Consider the following 19223-nt stretch of genomic DNA (forward strand, 5'->3'; position numbering starts at 1 on the left):
TGCTGTGAAGCTGTGACTTGTTACTTTCATTCCAACAACATTTTCTTCATTTAGGGATATTTATATATAGTTAAGAAAGAACAATGATATTGGTATATAAGGCATATGGTGAGGTTTATTGAAAAGTTAATATATAATGGCATCTCTCAAAATAGTAATCTGAGATTGAAAATTCTTTTTAGAATAAATTCCTAGTACGTTTTTGGACAAATATAATAATAAAAATAAATATATCTTGGCTTTGCCATGTATTAGCTGTGTAACACAGTTTACTTCTCTGCACTTCAGTTTCCTCAAGATTTGGGCAATAACTTGTGCCTGCCTGAAAAGATTATTATGAGGATTAAATTAGTTGTAGTGCTTGGCAGTAATAAGTTATATATACGTGTTTGCTATTATTATTAGATGTAAACATATGCTTTACTTTGCCTTCAGGAATTAATGACCAAGTTAATTACTGAGACACCTGACCAGCCAATCCCATTTCTCATTGACCATCTTCAGTCTAAACAAGAAAACCGTGGACACCTTCAGAGAACTTTATCTGGATCTGCAGCTCTCTGGGCAGAAAGTGAAACATTAGGTAAATGAAAAATATATTTTACAGTTAATGTTAATGCATTTAAACTAAAATTTACGGAAGTCTTTCTCTTTATAATGAGTAAATCTAGGTGGTTACCTAGGGTTTCACGTATTCATCGGAGACTTCATCTGTATGCTAAAATTTGTCAAAAAATATTCTTGAATTTGAATATATTGTTATGTATTAGCTTCAAAATATGGGCATCTTTGTATTCAGTCTGAATAGAAATAAAATTCAGATTTGCATGAAAAGCTTTCATTTCATATGAATGAAAACTAATTATTTTAAACTTATCTTTTTTTTTTTAAACTTCTTATCTTTTTATGAAGAATTTGAATTAAGTGCTTATGGAGCTCGTCTGTGTAGAAAGGTAAACAGTAGATTTCTACAGAGTTACCTGTTTTGTAGCCCAGATGGATAATTACTCTCTGTTTGGCTTCTCCTGTTGCGGAGCACAGGCTCTGGACGCACAGGCTCAGTGGCCATGGCTCACGGGCCCAGCCGCTCTACGGCATGTGGGGTCTTCCTGGAGCGGGGCACGAACCCGCGTCCCCTGCATCAGCAGGCGGACTCTCAACCACTGCACCACCAGGGAAGCCCCCCTGAGTTCTAATTTTACCTTATATAGTAAGTTCAACCTGAGGAAGCTTTATTCACTCTATTGGGGAACCAGCCTTACCAAGTATGCAATAGGCTTACCTCCCCAATAAGCACTAGTGATATAATTGGGTAGACGTGACTTTGATTTTTATTTATAAAATGTGTGTCCGACAGCTTATTTCTTCTACACCCTGGTCTGTTCGTTTGGTATTAGTATCTTCCAAACCCAAATCCCCACTCCCCCCAGACCTGTTGCTTGGGTAGCTGACTCCTCACCTGACTCCCATGGTATCTGACTGACAGGATTCCAGATGCTCCTGGGGATAACACCATTGCTTCTCTTCTCTTCATGCTCTATGGGATCCCGTGAAAGGATTTTGGTTTTCTTTGGCTGTATTCTCACATTGGTGCCTAAAGTGGGTAGGGGATAGGGTATCCTCTGAAGAATGTAGACAACTCTGGTGTTAGTTATCCATACAGAAGTTCTCTGCTGCATACAGGAAACTAGAATGTGGGCTTCTGGCGTACAAAAGAGGGGACTCTTGGTTCTTCTTGGCCTCACTGTCTTATCGTTAGGTTCCTAGTAGGGTGGCTCTTAGGCATAGGCTCTGGTTTGTAGCTGCAAAGAAGGCACCATTCTTCTGAAGGTGGACCAGATAAACATCTATGAGCTCATTGAAGCTGATAGGAGCCCATATTTATAAATTATATCTGGAGAGGCAGTAGTGTATTAAATTCTGTAGCTTTAATCAGCAGACATTTAATATCTCACATTTTTCACAGGTCAGAAGTCTGTGCAGGGTTTAACTAAATCTTCTGTTTAATCAGCAAAGCTGCACATCAAGGTGTTGGAGGCTGGAATAGAATCTGCTTCCAAGCTCATTCAGGTGGTCGGCAGAATTAATTTCCTCGCAACTGTATGACTGAGGTCCCTGCTTTCTTGCTGGATCTCAGCCAGGGGCTGCTTTCAGCAAATAGGTACAACCCACAGTTCTTTGCCACATGACTCTTGCATCATGGCAGCTTATTTCTTTAACAAGTAAGGGAATTTCTTTCATACAAGTTTACTAAAATGGAATCTTATATAATACAATGTAATCATGGCATTGACATCCCATTACCTTTGCCATATTCTGTTGGTTTGATGCAAGTCAAAGGTCCTGTCTACACTCAAGGGGAGGGAATTATTTAGGGCATAACATCAAGGGACAGATATCAGGGGGGATCACTTTAGAATTCTGACTAGCACAAGTACTTAATGACTCATTGCTTGGAGAGGGAAGGAGATTATTATAACTTCCAGTTTACTAGGGTAATGGCATAAGTGCTTGTTTAATAAAGCAAGATGGGAACACAGGACTAAATTTATGAAGACCCATAATAAGTCCAGGTCCTTTGGATGAATTTGAATTTCTTGTGGGGTATCTTAGTAGGTAATTCCAGCAGGCTTTTGGATATGAGTCTAAAACTCTGGGAATGGCTTAAGGCAGGAGTCGCAGGTAGGCATTCAGGATTGTGCACAATAAAACCATGTGAGTGGGAGAATGGGAGAAGTTGTGGTCAGATTTAGAATAGGAGATGCACTAGGGGAAGGCAAGGGTCTTTTGCCTTAAATTCTGCCTGTTTATTAGGAAGTGAGGTTGTTTGCTGAGGGCAAGAGGTTTGGGGATTGAATAGGGGAGATTGAAGTGAATGATATTAATTGTGAAAAGTCACCATGGGGAAGAAAAGAAGAGTTAGCAAAGGAAAATAAAAAAGACTAAAGCAGTTCTGGGGCTTCTCTGAAGTTCAAGACATGAATTAATCATGGAAACCATGGGCAAGATTGTGATTTTTCCCCACAGTGCCCAGAAGTGCTGGGAGGAGGGACAGAAAAGCCTTATGAGAGACTGATGAGAACTGTAGTCGTGCCCTAGTGAGGAGGGAGGGTGGAAGAGCAGTTCTGCAAAGGAGCTGAGGGTATTTGTGGGTAAATTGTGCAAGTGATCAAAGCACATGGTCTGGTATGAGCGGGTAGGGAACAAGGAAACAGTGTAGGCATAAAAAGCTAGTCAGAGAGCTAAAATCCTTTGAGAGGCCTGTGTAAGGGGAGGTGTGGTGAAAACATGAAAGATTGAGAAGGACAGGGAAATTGTGATATTTGGGATCAAGGCTTTTGAGGTGGAATGATTCCAGATGATGGGAACATCCTGTGGGTGACCTGAGTTTGGGGGTGTCTGATGTCCAGGGAAGGGAAGCTCTTTAGAGTTGAGGAGGACAGTGAAGTATGAGGTTCAGTGCATGGTTTGTTTAAGGATTAAGAGGTCACCAGGGTTTCGTTCTCGCTGTTAAAAGGTCAAGGGTGACGGTGCCAGTGTCTCGAGTAGGGCTGCGGCAGTAATGAGGATGCAGTAATGAAGAGGGGTGAGCAGTAGAGACAGGCAGCACTTACCGGAAGAGAGGAGAGACTTTCAGCTTAACGTGGACGGACCAGAAAAACGCAGTCTGTGGCAGGTGACACGTGGGGGAATGAACACCCTCCATTCCAGGAAACTGCAGAGGAGGGAGTGCCCTTGTGGAAAGAATGAGTGGCTCTCCTGACTTGAAGGAGGGGATTTGAAGATAGAGGGCTGTTTGTTTACCGTGGAACATATGCCCCAGAAGGTGAAGAGGAAAGATTTTAGAGGGAAGGGTATGGCAGGAGGGAGAAGGAAAGCATAGACTAATTCTTGGATGTGAATATTAACTGATGAAGTTATAATTCAGGTGACAGTAAATAATGCCAGTTTAAACTGTAACTGTAATTTTGAATTATTTCTTTTGGTGCTTTTTCTAGTTAGTTAGAAAATGTCTCAATCGTCAAAATATATAGGTCAGTACTTTTTGAAAGTATCTGAAGGTGCCCTCTTTTTGCTTTTAAATGTATCCAGCATCTTGGGACATACCATCTTCTCAGAAGTCTGTCATTTAATGTCTAGGAGAAAATGGAAAGCAACCTTGTTTTTACTCATTTTTCGATATTCTGTTATTAAATACTTATGGGATTTGTTTTTTCTTTATTTCTGATATTCCAAAGTTTTACTGGGACTACATCTAGATGTTTTGTCTTTTTTCTTTAATTTTTCATTTTATTCAGTGAATCCTTTCAATTAGCAAACCCAGGTCTTCAGCCTAGAACAGTTTTCTTCTTGTGTCCTTAGTTAGTGTTTCTGTGGTGTTTGTTTTGATTTCTTCTTCAAGAAAATCAACTATGTATAAATTGAGTTTTCTTTACTTCATTGGAACTTCTAGGGAGGTTTGTCAAGCATGTTCTCTGTGTCACTATTCAGTTTTCTGTAGTATTGGTTTTCTCTTTCTGGCTTTGTACACAAATTTAAATGTTGGTACGTATTGCATTTTAGCTTCCTGTCAGTGTTTCCTTATCTTCTTTAATTTCTCTTAGCAATTATATTTTTATAGTTTTATCTCTTTTCTCATTTCTTTTTGCTTCACAGAGTCTATTTTCTTTTTATTTTTATTAAGAAGATAAAATAGCCACATTCTAAAATTTAAAGGTTTTTTCATAGTAAATCTTTCCCCAAACTGTGAATTTCCTCTGTATTTTGGATGATGTATTTTTGTTTTTTATATTAAATCTTCCTTCTTAAAATGATATTTATTTTGTTTGTTTGAATTTAAATGAGGAGTGTTCTGTCTAGTTTAAGGTTTGTCAGTAAATAATGGAGGTAGACTCTTCTTTTTTGTTCGCTCACCATATAGCCTGGAACCGTTTCGTTTTCAAAAATTTGGGGGAGACAGGTGAAATCATGGTTGCTACTAAAATTTCCAGTATCAGTCAAACCCTGTAGGTCTCTGCTAGACTGACAAGTGACTTTCTGTCTCTCATCTCTTTTTAACCGACTAAATAAGAACAATATCATTGCTGGAATATTTAAATTAATGTGGATTTTTTTTTCTTTCCAATAAAGAAGAATTTAAAAAGCCACAAAATCCAATAGATCATTGTTTCTGGCTCCTTTTAGTTTTTCTTTGTATCATGAGATGCTATGTTTTGTGTCCATGATTCTTTATTCTTTTAGCTATGTTGCACTAGAAGAAAGTACGGTTCTAGTTTGTATGTAAAACGACAAATTCTGATAGATTGTGAAACAATATAAGGCGATGAATCTGAGCTAGGGGCAAGCATTGTGGATGTCTAGAAATTTTTCAGTCTCTTTCTGATATGCCGATCTTTTGTCTTAATTCTATCTATGGAAATACTTCTTGGGTTCTGGCAGAATATAGACCAATATTTCTGTTCCTAGTGTTTTAGAATATTTATGCCTCTTTTGGTGTTTAATGGGATGTTGGAAGTAGAAAAATTGGATAACAGCTCATTAAGTACAAACTTAACATGAAAATTTGAGGAATCCCTATAATATTTCATGATGTCTACTTGGTATTTATAAATGGGTAGTCAGAGAAAGATTTATGAGTCATCCATAGAGCTGGGATGATTTGAAGCTGTTTAAATTTAAACAAGAAGGCAGAAGGAAGCTAAGGAATGTCATACAGATGAAAGATAAGGAAGCATGAATAAGACAGAGAAGGAACAGTTAGATAGGTGATATGGGGATGAGGAGAATGTAATGCCCTGAGAATAAGAGAAGAAAAAATTCCACAATATAAGTCTGTCTAAAACTATGGAATGCAAAGAAGTTAAGAGAGATGAACTCCTGGAAAGATCATTTCATTTGGAAGTTGGTGTGACACTGACCACCTTTGAAGGGGAACTACAGCTTTCAGTAAAGGTGGTTGAACTACTCTTTCTTGAACAGAACAGTGGAAAAAATGAGGGATACTATGGAGGAAGTGTAGGTGAGCACCAGTGGTTTTATGTGCCACAGTGAATACAGGTAAGGTAGCATCAAATGAGTAAAATTTACTTTAACATTTAGCTGTTTTTATTTACAACAGAATACAAGGCTTTATTCCATGACACCCATGTATACAGTGTTATTTTAAGTAATCTGTGCCTTAAAAAGACTTTTGAATAATTTCCCAGTTTAGCATGATCTTAACCATATTAATATATAAGCTAATTCATATCAAATTCAAAACTCAAATTTACAGGAGAAATAAAGCAAGTAATACTTTGGGACATTTGCATTATTTTGATATGAGGGGACATAGCTTTTGCCAGGTATATCTAATTACTTCATGGATTTAGTTTTTGGCCAATCATGAAATCACTACTGTTTTTATATGTATTTTTTTTTGTTTTAACAGAACATAAAGGAACAAGAAAAGAATTCAGAAACTATGATAAACCCTGGCAGTTAAATGCAAAGAAGCCTAAAAAGTCAAAAAGCGACCTTGCCGTGTCTAGTATTTCTCCACCATCACCAGAATCAAAATCATGTAAGGAAGTTTGTCATTCAGATATTACTTAATGTATGTAAGTGTGTGTTAGTAAAATGAAGAAAAGGTAAGAATTGAAGCCACATTTTTTATCTGATATTCTGGCTATTCTAATGAATTTCACATTTGTTTCAGCATTAACATGGGGCTTTACTTATATATAGCTACTCATATTCTCAAGCATATGTAAGTGATTTAGATCTTTTTGAGTATAATATTCTTTTAAGAATGTAAACTGCGTGGAGCAGGTCCCTTGCCTCATGAATAGTTGCAGTGTTTTATCACATTCAGAGCAATACCAACCCTACATTTAATAAAGGACATAAAAGCAAATTAAATATTTTAGAGAGAAAGCAAAGATTTCTGTTCAAAACATTTAACAAAATTTAAAAAAAAAATCCTTCACCCAGGATCTCTCTGAAGCCCTACCCATTTATTACTGAAGCTTGTATATTTACTCTCTCCCACGATGATAAGTACCCCTTCTCTCTCAATGCCTCTCCTCCTTTCCCACTGCCTTTCTAGCCACTAAGTTTTTCCAGTGCTCTGTTACCACCACGTACGCATAAACATGTCATGTAGCTTAGGATCTTGTAGCAAGTCAGTTATTCTTGGAAGACAAGAGAGCTTGAAAGCTGTTCTAACACATCAGTTTCTTGTGGTTGTTACAGAGTGAGATGTTTGATTTTAATTTAAACAGGAAAAGGAATAGGTAGAAAATGTTTATTTTTGTTTGAAAATTTTGAAAAATCATTATGTGCTAACTGGAATCTGAATTTGGGTCATTTGTGAAAATGACTGAAATTAACTCCTTGAGTTTCTTTATTTATATAGTGGTACTCATAAAAAGTATTGTATCAACCACAAAGTTCTTGTGAGAATTATGTGAAGTACTACAAACTACAAATGTTCTTTTAAAATTATGATTGTGGCTAAATTATCCTGCTTCACCAGTTTGGTTTATAAAATTCGGTCCCAACATTTAAAAAAATATGCAAGTTTAAAATTTAAATGTGTTGTTCACAACCATATTCCCAGTAATGTCCAGTATAGTTCCTGGCTCAATTAATGTTAAATGAAAAAAATGTAAAGGAATAAATGAAAAATGAAATCAGTCAGTTCTCAGTCTCACATTTCCCTTTCTATCCTTGGAAATGTCTTTCTGTCTGCCTCTCTTCCCCTCTCCCAGTGATAAATCCATAACCCTAGGGGCTTATTTTAAAGGGCTGAGTCCTGGATCGCATCACCTTGAGGGTAGAATGCTGTAAGGTCTTTCATTTTGTAGAGCCTTTGCTATTTATGGGATGCTATGTAGCCACAAAATGTTACTGGTGGACTGGCATCTGGTATCTTTTTCTGTTCAGGTGACCTACTCTCAACTTCTGGTTCCATCGGACTGTTAGCTCTTTAAAGGAAATTAATAACAAAGTATCATGAATATTTAATAATATATGTAGAGATATTGATACATGACAGTAAGATTATAGGATTCAGAGTTATTGACTGGAAATGTATTGTTGAAACATAAATTATTCCTGAAGTAATAGAATATCTTTTGAACATAGACCATGGTAAGTTAAAGCTGTATATTGTAATATGTAAAGCACCACTAAAAAGCACAAAAAAGCATAAATAAAAAGTTAATAAATTTATTAAAATAGGATGCCCCAATTTTTTTGATTTATTCTCCCAAAACAAAGGCAAGAAAAGAGGAACAGAAATAAATAACAATCCCCTATTGAAATAAGTACAATCCCTATCCAAAATCTAGCAGGTATTTGACCCATAGAAATTGACAGTATTATTTTAAATTGATTTGGAAAGGGAAAGAACCATGATTATCTAAAGCAATCTTGAAAAACATGAAGTAGTTTCGAGAATTTACCCTACCTGACTTCAAGTCTTATAGAACTACAGTTATCAAGACAGTGTGATTTTGGTGAAAGGATGGACAAATAGATCAATTGAATTTAATAAAGAGTCTAAAAATAGACCCACATATGCGGTCAAATGATTTTCCACAAGGACATCTAAGCAATACGGTAGGAAAAGAAAAATCCCTTCAACATTGAACATTCATATGGAAAATACACACAAGTTGATCCCTACCTTAATTCATACTGAAAATCAATCTGAGATGGGTCATAGACTTAAAGATGGAAACAAAAACAATGAAACTTCTAAAATAAAACATACAAATATAACTTTGTGACCTTGGAGAGGCAAAAAAGTTTTAGAGATGTTCTAGTTACCATGGCTTCATAACAAATCACTCTAAAATGCTTTTTTTTAGGTTAAATTAGCATAACAAAAATTAACCATTTTAAAATGTACAATTCAGTGGCATTTAGTACATTCAAAATACTGTGCTACCCTAACCTCTTTCTAGTTCCAAAACATTTCATCATCACAAAAGGAAACTCTGTAACAAACAGTCACTCAGCATTTCTACCTCCCACCAGCCCCTGGGAACTTGCTTTTTGTTTCTGTGAATTTACCTGTTTTAGTTATTTCATATTAATAGAATCATATAATGTGTGATCTTTCTGTGTTTGGCTTATTTTACCCAGCATAATATTCATATTTTCACGGTTCATTCCCATTGCAGCAGGTATCAGAACTTCATTCCTTTTTTGTGGCTGAATAACATTCCATTGTATAGATATACCACATTTTGTTTATCCATCCATCTATTGTAGGGTATTTTGGTTGTTTCTACATTTTGCTATCATGAATCGTGCTGCTATAAAATTCATGCTCAAGTAACTGTTTGAACACTCATTATCCATTATTTTGAGTATATACCTTGAAGTAGAATTGCTGGGTCATGTTGTATGTTCAAACTTTTGGGAGAACTGCCAGTTGTTTTTTATGAAGGCTGTACTATTTTACATTCCCACCAGCAATGTAAGAGGTTTTCAGTTTCCTCACATTCTCACCAACATTTGTTTTTTTCTATTTATAACAAAAGTATTATACCATCCAAATGGGTGTGAAGTGGTATCTCACTGTCGTTTTGATTAGCATTTCTGTGATAACTAATGATGTTGAGCATCCTTTCATGTTCTTCTTGGCCATATGTATATCTTCTTTGGAGAAATATCTATTCAGGTCCTTGGTTTATTTTTTAAAGTAAGTTGTTACTCTTTTTTTCCTTGAGTTTCAAGAGTTCTTTATATATTCTGATCCTACACCCTTATCAGATATATGATTTACAGATATTTTCTCTCATTCTGTAGATTGTCTTTTCAATTTCTTGATAGTATTCTTTGATATGCATGTTATTAATTCTGATGAAGCCCAATTTATCTATTTCTCGCTTTTTTTTTCTTGTGCTGTTGGTGTCAACCCTTGCCTAATCCAAGACCATAAAGATTTACCCCTATGTTTTCTTCTAAGAGTTTCATAGTTTTAGTTCTTAAATATAGGTCTTCGATTCATTTTGAGTTAGTTTCTGTTTATGATGTAAGGTAGGGGGTCTAAATTCATTCTTTTATATGTGGATATTGAGTTGTCCATTTGTTGGACAGCGTCATTTATTGAAAATACTATTTTTTACTCATTAAATGATGGTCTTGGCACCCTTGTTGAAAAGCAGTTGGCAATGAATGTATTTATTTCTAGACTCTCAGTTCTATTTCACTATTCTATATGCCTATCCTTATATAAGTACCACACTGTTTTTATTACAGAAGCTTTATAATGAGTTTTAAAATTGGAAAGTGTGAGTACTTGACCTTTGTTTTTCTTTCTCAACATTATTTAGGCTATCCAGGGTCCTTTGCAATTCCATATGATTTTTAGGATCAGCTTTTCCATTTCTGCTAAAAAAGGTCATCAAGATTTTAATAGGAAATACATTCTCTTAATAGATCATTTTGGGATTATTGTGATCTCAACATTGTTAAGGATTCCAATTCATGAACATGGGATGCCTTTACATTTATTTGTTTTCTTTAATTTCTTTGAACAGTGTTTTGTACTTCTCAGTGTACTAGACTAGCACCTTCTTGGTTAAGTTTATACCTAAGTATTTTATTCTTTTGTATGCTATTGTAAAAGGAATTGTTTCTTATTTTCTTTTTCCAATTGTTCATTGGTAGTGTTTAGAAATACAACCGATTTTCAAGTATTGATCTTATATCCTGCAACTTTGCTGAGCTTGTTGTTAGCTGCAACCATGTTTTTGTGGATTCTTTAGGCTGTTCTACATATAAGTTCATGCCGTCTGCAAGTAGAGATAGTTTTCCTTTTCCTTTTCCAATTTGAATGCTGTTTATTTCTTTTTCTTGCCTACTTGGTCTGGATAGAAATTTTAATAGTATTGAATAGAAGTGATGAAAACAGGCATCCTTTCTTGCTCCTCATCTTAAGGGGAAAATTTTATTATTTTACTGATCTACATGATATAAGCTGTGAGGTTTTCATAAATGTCTTCTATCATATTGAAGACATTCCCTTCTACTCCTAGTTTATTGGGAGCTTTTATTATGACAGAATGTTGAATTTTGTCAAAAGCCTTTTTCTCCATCAATCAAAATAATCATTCATTTTAAAATTGATTATATTAACATAATTATTATACCGATTATTTTCTTATGTTAAATAACTTTTGCATTCATGGATAAATCCCACTTGGTCATGATGTTTAATCCTTTTTTTTAATGAGTTCACTTATTAGTTTTAGTTTTTATTGCATGGGAACAGCTTATAAATACTTTTTTAAATTTGATTTTTATTTTATATAGGGTATAGTTGATTTACAGTGTTGTGTTAGTTTCAGGTGTACAGCAAAGTGATTCAGTTATATATATACATATATCCATTCGTTTTCAGATTCTTTTCCCGTATAGGTTATCACAGACTATTGAGTAGAGTTCCCTGTGCTATACAGTAGGTCCTTGTTGATTATCTGTTTTATATATAGTAGTGTGTATATGTTAATCCCAAACTCCTAATTATCCCTCCCCCCACCTTTCCCCTTTGGTAACCATAAGTTTGTTTTCCAAGTCTGTGAGTCTGTTTCTGTTTTGTAAATAGTTCATTTGTATCATCTTTTTAGATTCCACATATAAGTGATATCATATGATATTTGTCTTTCTCTGTGTGACTTACTCCATTTAGTATGATCATCTCTAGGTCCATCCATGTTGCTGCAAATGGCATTATTCCATTCTTTTTTATGGCTGAGTAATATTCCATTGTATATATGTACCACATCTTCTTTATCCTTTTCTCCGTCGATGGACACTTAGGTTGCTTCCATGTCTTGGCTATTGTAAATAGTGCTGCTATGAACATTGGGGTACATGTATCTTTTCGAATTATGGTTTTCTGTGGATATATGCCCAGGAGTGGGAATGCTGGATCATATGGTAGCTCTATTTTTAGTTTTTTAAGGAACATCCATACTGTTCTCCATAGTGGTTGTACCAATTTACATTCCCACCAACAGCGTAGGAGGGTTCCCTTTTCTCTACACCTTCTCCAGCATTTATTGTTTGTAGACTTTTTGTTGATGGCCATTCTGGCCAGCGTGAGGTGATACCTCATTGTAGTTTTGATTTGCATTTCTCTAATAATTAGTGATGTAGAGCATCTTTTCATGGGCTTTTTGGCCACCTGTATGTCTTCTTTGGTAAAATGTTTATTTAGATCTTCTTCCCATTTTTTGATTGGGTTGTTTGTTTTTTTGATGTTGAACTGCATGAGCTGTTTGTATATTTTGGAGATTAATCCCTTGTTGGTAGCTCCTTGTGCAAATATATTCTCCCATTCTGTGGGTTGTCTTTTTGTTTTCTTTATGGTTTCCTTTGCTGTGCAAAAGCTTTTATGTTTCATTAGGTCCCATTTGTTTATTTTTGTTTTTATTTTCATTACTCTAGGAGGTGGATCCAAAAAGATATTGCTGCGATTTATGTCAAAGAGTATTCTTTCTATGTTTTCCTCTAAGAGTTTTATAGTATCCAGACTCACATTTAGGTCTTTAATCCATTTTGAGTTTATTTGTGTTTTATAGAATATTCTAATTTCATTCATTTACATGTAGCTTTCCAGCGTTCCCAGCACACTTATTAAAGAGACTGTCTTTCTCCACTGTATGTTCTTGCCTCCTTTGTTGTAGATTAATTGACCATAGGTGCGTGGGTTTATTTCTGGGCTTTCTGTCCTGTTGCATTGATCTATATTTCTGTTTCTGTGCCAGTACCATACTGTGTTGATTACTGTAGCTTTGTAGTATAGTCTGAAGTCCTGGAGCCTGATTCTTCCAGCTCCATTTTCTTCCTCAGGATTGCTTTGCCTATTCAGGTCTTTCGTGTTTCCATAATCCTTTTAATATGCTGCTGAATTTGATTTGCTACTATTTTGTTGAGGATTTTTTCATCTGTATTCAGAAGAGATATTGGTATGTAGTTTTCTTTTCATATCTTTGTCTTTTGTGTCAGGGCAGTGCTGGCTTTATAGAATGAGTTTAGATGTATTCCCTCCTTTTCTGTTTTTTTGGAAGTGTTTGAGAAGATTGGTGTCAGTTCTTCTTTAAATGTTTGGTAGAATTCACCAATGAAGCCACCTTGTCCTGTGCTTGACTTTGTTTGTTGTGAGGTTGTTGATCATTGATTCCGTGTCTTTACTTATTATAAATCTTTTGTTTATTCTTGAGTAGCTTTTGGTAGTTTGTTTGTTTCTAGGAATTTTTCCATTTCATCTAGGTTGTCCAGTTTATTGGCATTAAATATTCATAATATTCTCTTATAATCCCTTTTAAAAACATTTCTGTAAAGTTTGTAGGTTACAGACTTGATTACATTTCTGATTTTAGTAATTTGAGTCTTTTCCCTTTTTTCTTAATCTAGCTAAAGGCTTGTTAATTTTTAAAATCTTTCTTAAGAATCAACTTTTGGTTTTGTTGATTTTCTCTGTTACATTTGTATCTTCTATTTCACTTATCTCTGTTCGAATATTTATGATTTACTTCCTTCTGCTGGGTTGAGTTTAGTTTGCTCTTCTTTTTCTACTTCTTTAAGGTATAAAGATCAGTTATTGGTATAAGATGTTTCTTGCTTTTTAATGTGGGCTTTACAATTATAAATTCCCATCTGAGCACCACTTTTGCTGTGTCCTATAAATTTTGGTATGTTGTGTCTTCATTTTCATTTGTCTCAAGATATTTTCTAATTTCCTTTGGGATTTCTTCTTTCACCCATTGGTTGTTTAAGAGTGTGTTGTTTAATTTTCTCATGTTTGTGAATTTTCTGGTTTTTCTTTTTCTTTTTCTTTCCAATTCATTCCATTGTGGCCAGAGAAGATACTGTTATGATTTAAATATTTTAAAACTTATTGAGACTTATTTTGTGGCCTGACATATGGTCTATACTAGAGATTGTGCCATGTGCACTTGGAAGAAGAATATGTATGGCTGTTATTCTGTGTATTTTTCTCTATATGTCTATTAGATCTAATTGGTTTATAGTGTTGTTCAAGTACTCTGTTTTCTTATTGATCTGTTTAGTTGTTCTATCCATTATTGACAGTGAAGTATTAAGAGTCTCCAACTATTGTTGTAGAGCTCTATAACCTCAGTTACGTCAATGTTTGATTCATGTATTTGGGGTCTCTGTTGTTAGGTGTGTATATGTTAAATAATTGTTAAATCTTCTTGACTGATTGACCCTTTTATCAATATATGATATTCTTTGTTTTGTAACAAGTTTTGTCTTAAAGTCTGTTTTGTCTGATACTAGTATAGCCACCCCTGCTCTCTTTGGTTTCTGTTTTCATGGAATGTCTTTCAAGCATTATTTCTTCAAGTATTCTTTCTTCTCCTTTTTGGGACTACCATTAGGTGCATGTTGGTACATTATACAAATTGATAAAGTAAGAAAAGTCATATGACATCTCAAATAATACTTGAATGGTATTTGATAAAGTTTTACATCAATTTCTTATTTTAAAACAAAACTAAATAAAAGGACTTTTAGAATAAAAGGATATTTTCTTAACTGAATTATTGTCTGGCAGAAACATTTATATAATATGTATAAAAAGTTTTCTAAGTGATCTCAAAAGGAAAAAAAGACAATAATGTTAAGTCATTAACTTTCATATGGGGTAAATATCATTAACATTCATTAAAAACATCTCTATTGCTAAAGCTTACTTAAAAATAGATACTATATATTAATTAGGCCAGTGAAGAACAAAATAACCTGTTAGCCTATCCAATAGATTGTGAGCTCCTGTAGAATGTCATCCCCATGAGGGCAGGGAATTTTGTTACATTTATTCCCACTGGTTTACTCCCAGAACCTAGGACAGTGCTTTGTGCTATATACCAATGAGAGAATAAATGAGTAAATGAGAATTTAAGGATTAATTAGTGCTAAAATGTTTAGAAGCTGTGCATTTTCAGATAACAAAAAAGCACCTTACACAGTGCAAACTGGTATAGGTACAAAGATCTGCAAGATAATATTATGTTTTTAATTTTCAATTTTGATTTGTCATAGAGGAAAAATAATGACAAATAGGGTTCGATGAAGTTTTTTCCTTTGTGGTTCAAGCATTTCTACTATTTATCTGGTGGAGTGGTGGTTCGGTGGAGTGGTTGAGGATGATGAGTAGGGTCTTGGCAGAAAGAACCAGCAGAACATTTGTCTGTCAGTCCCTTGTGCATGATAGTGTGCACGGATTCTTTTAGAGCTATTTCAAATTTGTGATCCAGATGAGAAAATTGAGGTAAGTACGTTAGCTTCAGTTAAAACCAAAAACTAAAACCAGTCCTCAGTAATTTTATTTATGCGCATTTAGAACAGCATATACAAAGAGGAATAGCTGTATATTTGCTAAAATTTTAGGAAAGAAATGAAAAGACCATGCATGTGTATAGAAAACACAAGTTACATAGATACGAGAGAATGAAGATGGAAAAACAATGTCTGAAAAGTCATAATATGGAAATGCAGAAGGCAGGAGACATGAAGTAATACATTCACTGTTATCAATTTTAGGTATATCTATAGTACTGGGGAACCTCCCGGCATATTTAAATGAGAGAATGGGAGAAACTTTCAGGAAAGAATATTAGCGTTTATTAAATTTTAGAAAACAGAGTTGAAAGATCTAAATAATTGAAATTATTTTGGTTCCAAAGAAAGAGATAGATAGTATCTCAAAAGTTATTTGGAGGAAATGGTAAATTTATTATTTAACCCACAGATGGAAATTATTGGTGGAGGTATCAGTGAGTCAGCATTTGATTAATATAATAAAGAATTGTTCAAAATAGGCCCTGTTCAATATTCAATCGGCTGTTTTGTGAAGTAGTGACCTCTTTATGAATGAATGGAGCATGCCCATCTACACGGTGCTGTGGATGGGCTCCTGCTTTGGGGGTGAGTTTTGTCTCAGTGATGTTATGGGTTGTACCTAATCTCAGATTCTTTCACCTCTTATGGGTCATATTATGTTGTTTATATTGTTCTGCTGTTTTCCATATCTCCTGAGGATATTTTTTAGAAAATGTATTTAAACTGTAGCCCTGAGTTTTAATACTAAGTATGACCTAAGCAAGGTTTTTTGTTTTGTTTAATATTTATTTATTTATATTTATTTTGGCTGTGCTGGGTCTTAGTTGTGGCATGCAGGATCTTCGCTGCGGCATGCAAACTTCTTAGTTGCGGCATGCGTGTGGGATCTAGTTCCTCGCCCCGGGATCGAGCCCAAGCCCCCTGCACTGGGAGCGTAGAGTCTTACCCACTGGACCACCAGGGAAGTCCCTCAAGGTTTTTAATCCATCAGAAACCTTTAGAGATTCTCATCTGGAGACTGTATACTGGGCTGATGACTTCCCAAATCACCTTCCATTATTTACTGAAACATCTTTTGAAATTATCCAGTGTAGTTGATTAGACCATGATTATACTGTGGCCTTCCTTGTCCTAGATTTGGATCCTATGATAAATTGGGTATCACATGTGTAGCAAATTGTCACAAGCTACAAAAATATAAAAAAAAATTTGTCTTAGTTTCTCTCAAAAGTTGCTGAGGAAAAGAGCTTGGGTGTCGTTTCATTTCTCTGTAGTGCTGCATATGACCTCCCCTAAACTCAGTAGGTTAAAACAACAATTTATAATTTCTCATGGTTCAGTGAATGGGCTGGGCAGTTCTGCTGGTCTCACCTGGGCTTGCCCACGTGGATACATTCAGGTGGAGTTCTGCAAAGGCTGCTAGGGTGGGCAGCGGGGCATGTCACATGATTATCTGGGGAGGTTGATTGGAACTGATTTTTTTAAAAACCTATGTTCTTATTTTTTTTAATTGATGAGATCTTAATAGGATATGGTAATTTCCAGGAAAATTAGATAATGTAATGATGCAGATTAGAGAAATTATTCAAAAAAGGTTAACAAAAGTGCCAGTAAATGTTTTGAAGGATCTGGTTCAAACACAGTTTTCTCTGTCTCCTCTTCTGATCTCTTCCCTGTGCCTGGGCTTGTACCCCCGGGAACTCCTGGGTAATGACCTGTGGCGTAATAGCAATATGCCTGGAAGTGTTTTCTAAAACCATTGATCACAATCACTGCTTCCACTGTCCACACTTGAACACTGTTGTGTTGATGTTAGCTGACATTTCCTTCCCAGAGTCCCTTAAACAAAGAAACATGGAGGAAGCAGCTGCATGTTTTTAGTTTAGATTTATTTAAATTATAGAAGTAACGTTTACTTATTTTGACAATGAAAAAAATAGAGACATGTGGAAAGATAGTCTCTCTCCCTTTAGCCCTCTCAAAGTCTACTCCCTCGGAAATAGTTTGCATCCTTTTACATCCTTTTCTTTGTATAAACTAACATAAGATGTGTGAGTTGAATTGCTTTATAAAATTGGCTTTAAACTGTACAGTACACATTCTTAAGCAACTTGTTTCTATTATTTTTAAATGTATTACGGACATATCTCCATGCAAATAAATTCAGATCTATGTTACACTTTTCCGTAAGTGCATACCTGTACCATAGTGTGAATATGCTATAATTTATTTATTCCCCTGTTGAAGTACAGTTACATTATCTCCAGAGTTTTGCCACCACAAACTTTTTGGTGAAATAAACAAATATCGTGCACTTTCCGATAAAATAAACAACCTTGTACATATATACATAAGTATGAGTGTTTTCATTTATTTATGATAATTTACCAGACAGAATAAGATTGCTGAGTCAGAGGATCACTATATGTTTTATTATAATAAATATTTCTGAATTACTTTTAAAAAGGTAGCAGAAAAAAAATTTCAGTAGGTTGAGACTGTCTTTCTTATAGCCTTACCATATAAACTTTAAAAAATTATTTTTATCAAAACAAAAATATATATGGTTTAAAAAGCAAATTAGTACCACAAGGCAACGGTGTCCTTCTTTTTCTCCTGTTGTGCTTTTAATGTGGAGCCACTTTTAACTCTTAGATGTTTCCTTTGGTACACAGATCTACGTATGTAAATATACAAGATACTTATATAGTTCTCTTTCAGTTTTTAAATTTGAGGCATTATCTCGACTTCCTTCTAAGACATTGTGCTTTACACCCAGGGCCCATCTCATTCTCATAGTACAGGCAGGCAGCTATTTCAGATGTTGGTTGATGTATACTTTGCATTGATTTTTTCATGATTTAATTAGCCTTTTTCACAGTAGAGCCATAAAATAGCCAACTGTTAGTTTGTTTCCAGAATTAATAATTGGCTTGTTTTTCTGTTTGCTTTGCTCTCTCTGTACCCATCACTAATACTTCACCAAACTCTGCCTTAAAGTATATATTAAACACTCTCAATATGCTTAAATACATCGTGGTCTTCTGTCTTAGTTTCTATTTTATACTTTATTTCATTTAAGAGGTTTTAGAGACTTCTCTCCTGTAGTCCTTTGTCCTCTTGCTCCAGTCCTTACTCCTTAGTTTCCAGACTTTTTCTCAGCTCTCTGCTGAGACCGTCCTTTACTGTCATCCCAAGACTTACCTTTTCCTTTTTCTTATGAAGGATTATCTGTTTCCTGAATCTCAGGTCTTTCCAGTTTTGGGTTTACTTATTTGTTTTGGTGGAGCGCCTCCGTTAGGCGCTTTCTGTAAAAGAGCGCTTGCCAGGTATAGTTCTGAGTCCTTACAAGTATCTTGATTGATTCTTTCACTGGATATAAAATTCAAAGTTAGAAGTGGTCTTCAGTTGGAGTTTTGAAGGAATTTCTCCTGTGTCTTCTGGGGCCAAGCATTGCTATTGAGAAGTCGGATGACAGTTTGATTTGCTATTTTTGTCCCTGAAAGCTTTTCAAGATGTTCTCTTTATTACCACTGTTGTAAAATGTTGTGATGATATGCCTTACATTATGCTGTGGGCATTTTATGGATCCTTCCAATCTGAAAGGCAATTATGTTTTTATAGCCTTATTATTTTGGCATTGGTCCTCCTTGATTGATGCTTTCATGTTTAAATGGTACGAAATGTCCACTTTTTTGGGGCATCTCTCTCTTCAGGGACTAGGTTTCAGTATTCTCTACCTTGCTAAATCCAGTTACCACTCAGTTCATTTTGCATCTTCCAAAAACAAATGTGTAGCTATTTCTTGCCTAATGATGTCTTCTCTCTTTATTCAACCAATTCTTTGATAAAAG

The 19223-nt window shown here is 35.1% G+C and overlaps 1 protein-coding gene across 1 annotated transcript in view; it reads left to right on the forward strand.

Moving 5' to 3' along the window:
* C17H8orf34 (chromosome 17 C8orf34 homolog) overlaps window positions 1-19223 on the forward strand; it is a 331481-nt gene that overhangs the window by 48799 nt on the left and 263459 nt on the right. The window contains 2 exon segments of the mRNA XM_033437548.2: window positions 436-583; window positions 6431-6562. Coding sequence (XP_033293439.2) covers window positions 436-583; window positions 6431-6562 — 280 coding nt within the window.

Source organism: Orcinus orca, chromosome 17 (genome assembly GCF_937001465.1).
Source record: "Orcinus orca chromosome 17, mOrcOrc1.1, whole genome shotgun sequence".
In the NCBI taxonomy this organism is placed as follows: domain Eukaryota; kingdom Metazoa; phylum Chordata; class Mammalia; order Artiodactyla; family Delphinidae; genus Orcinus; species Orcinus orca.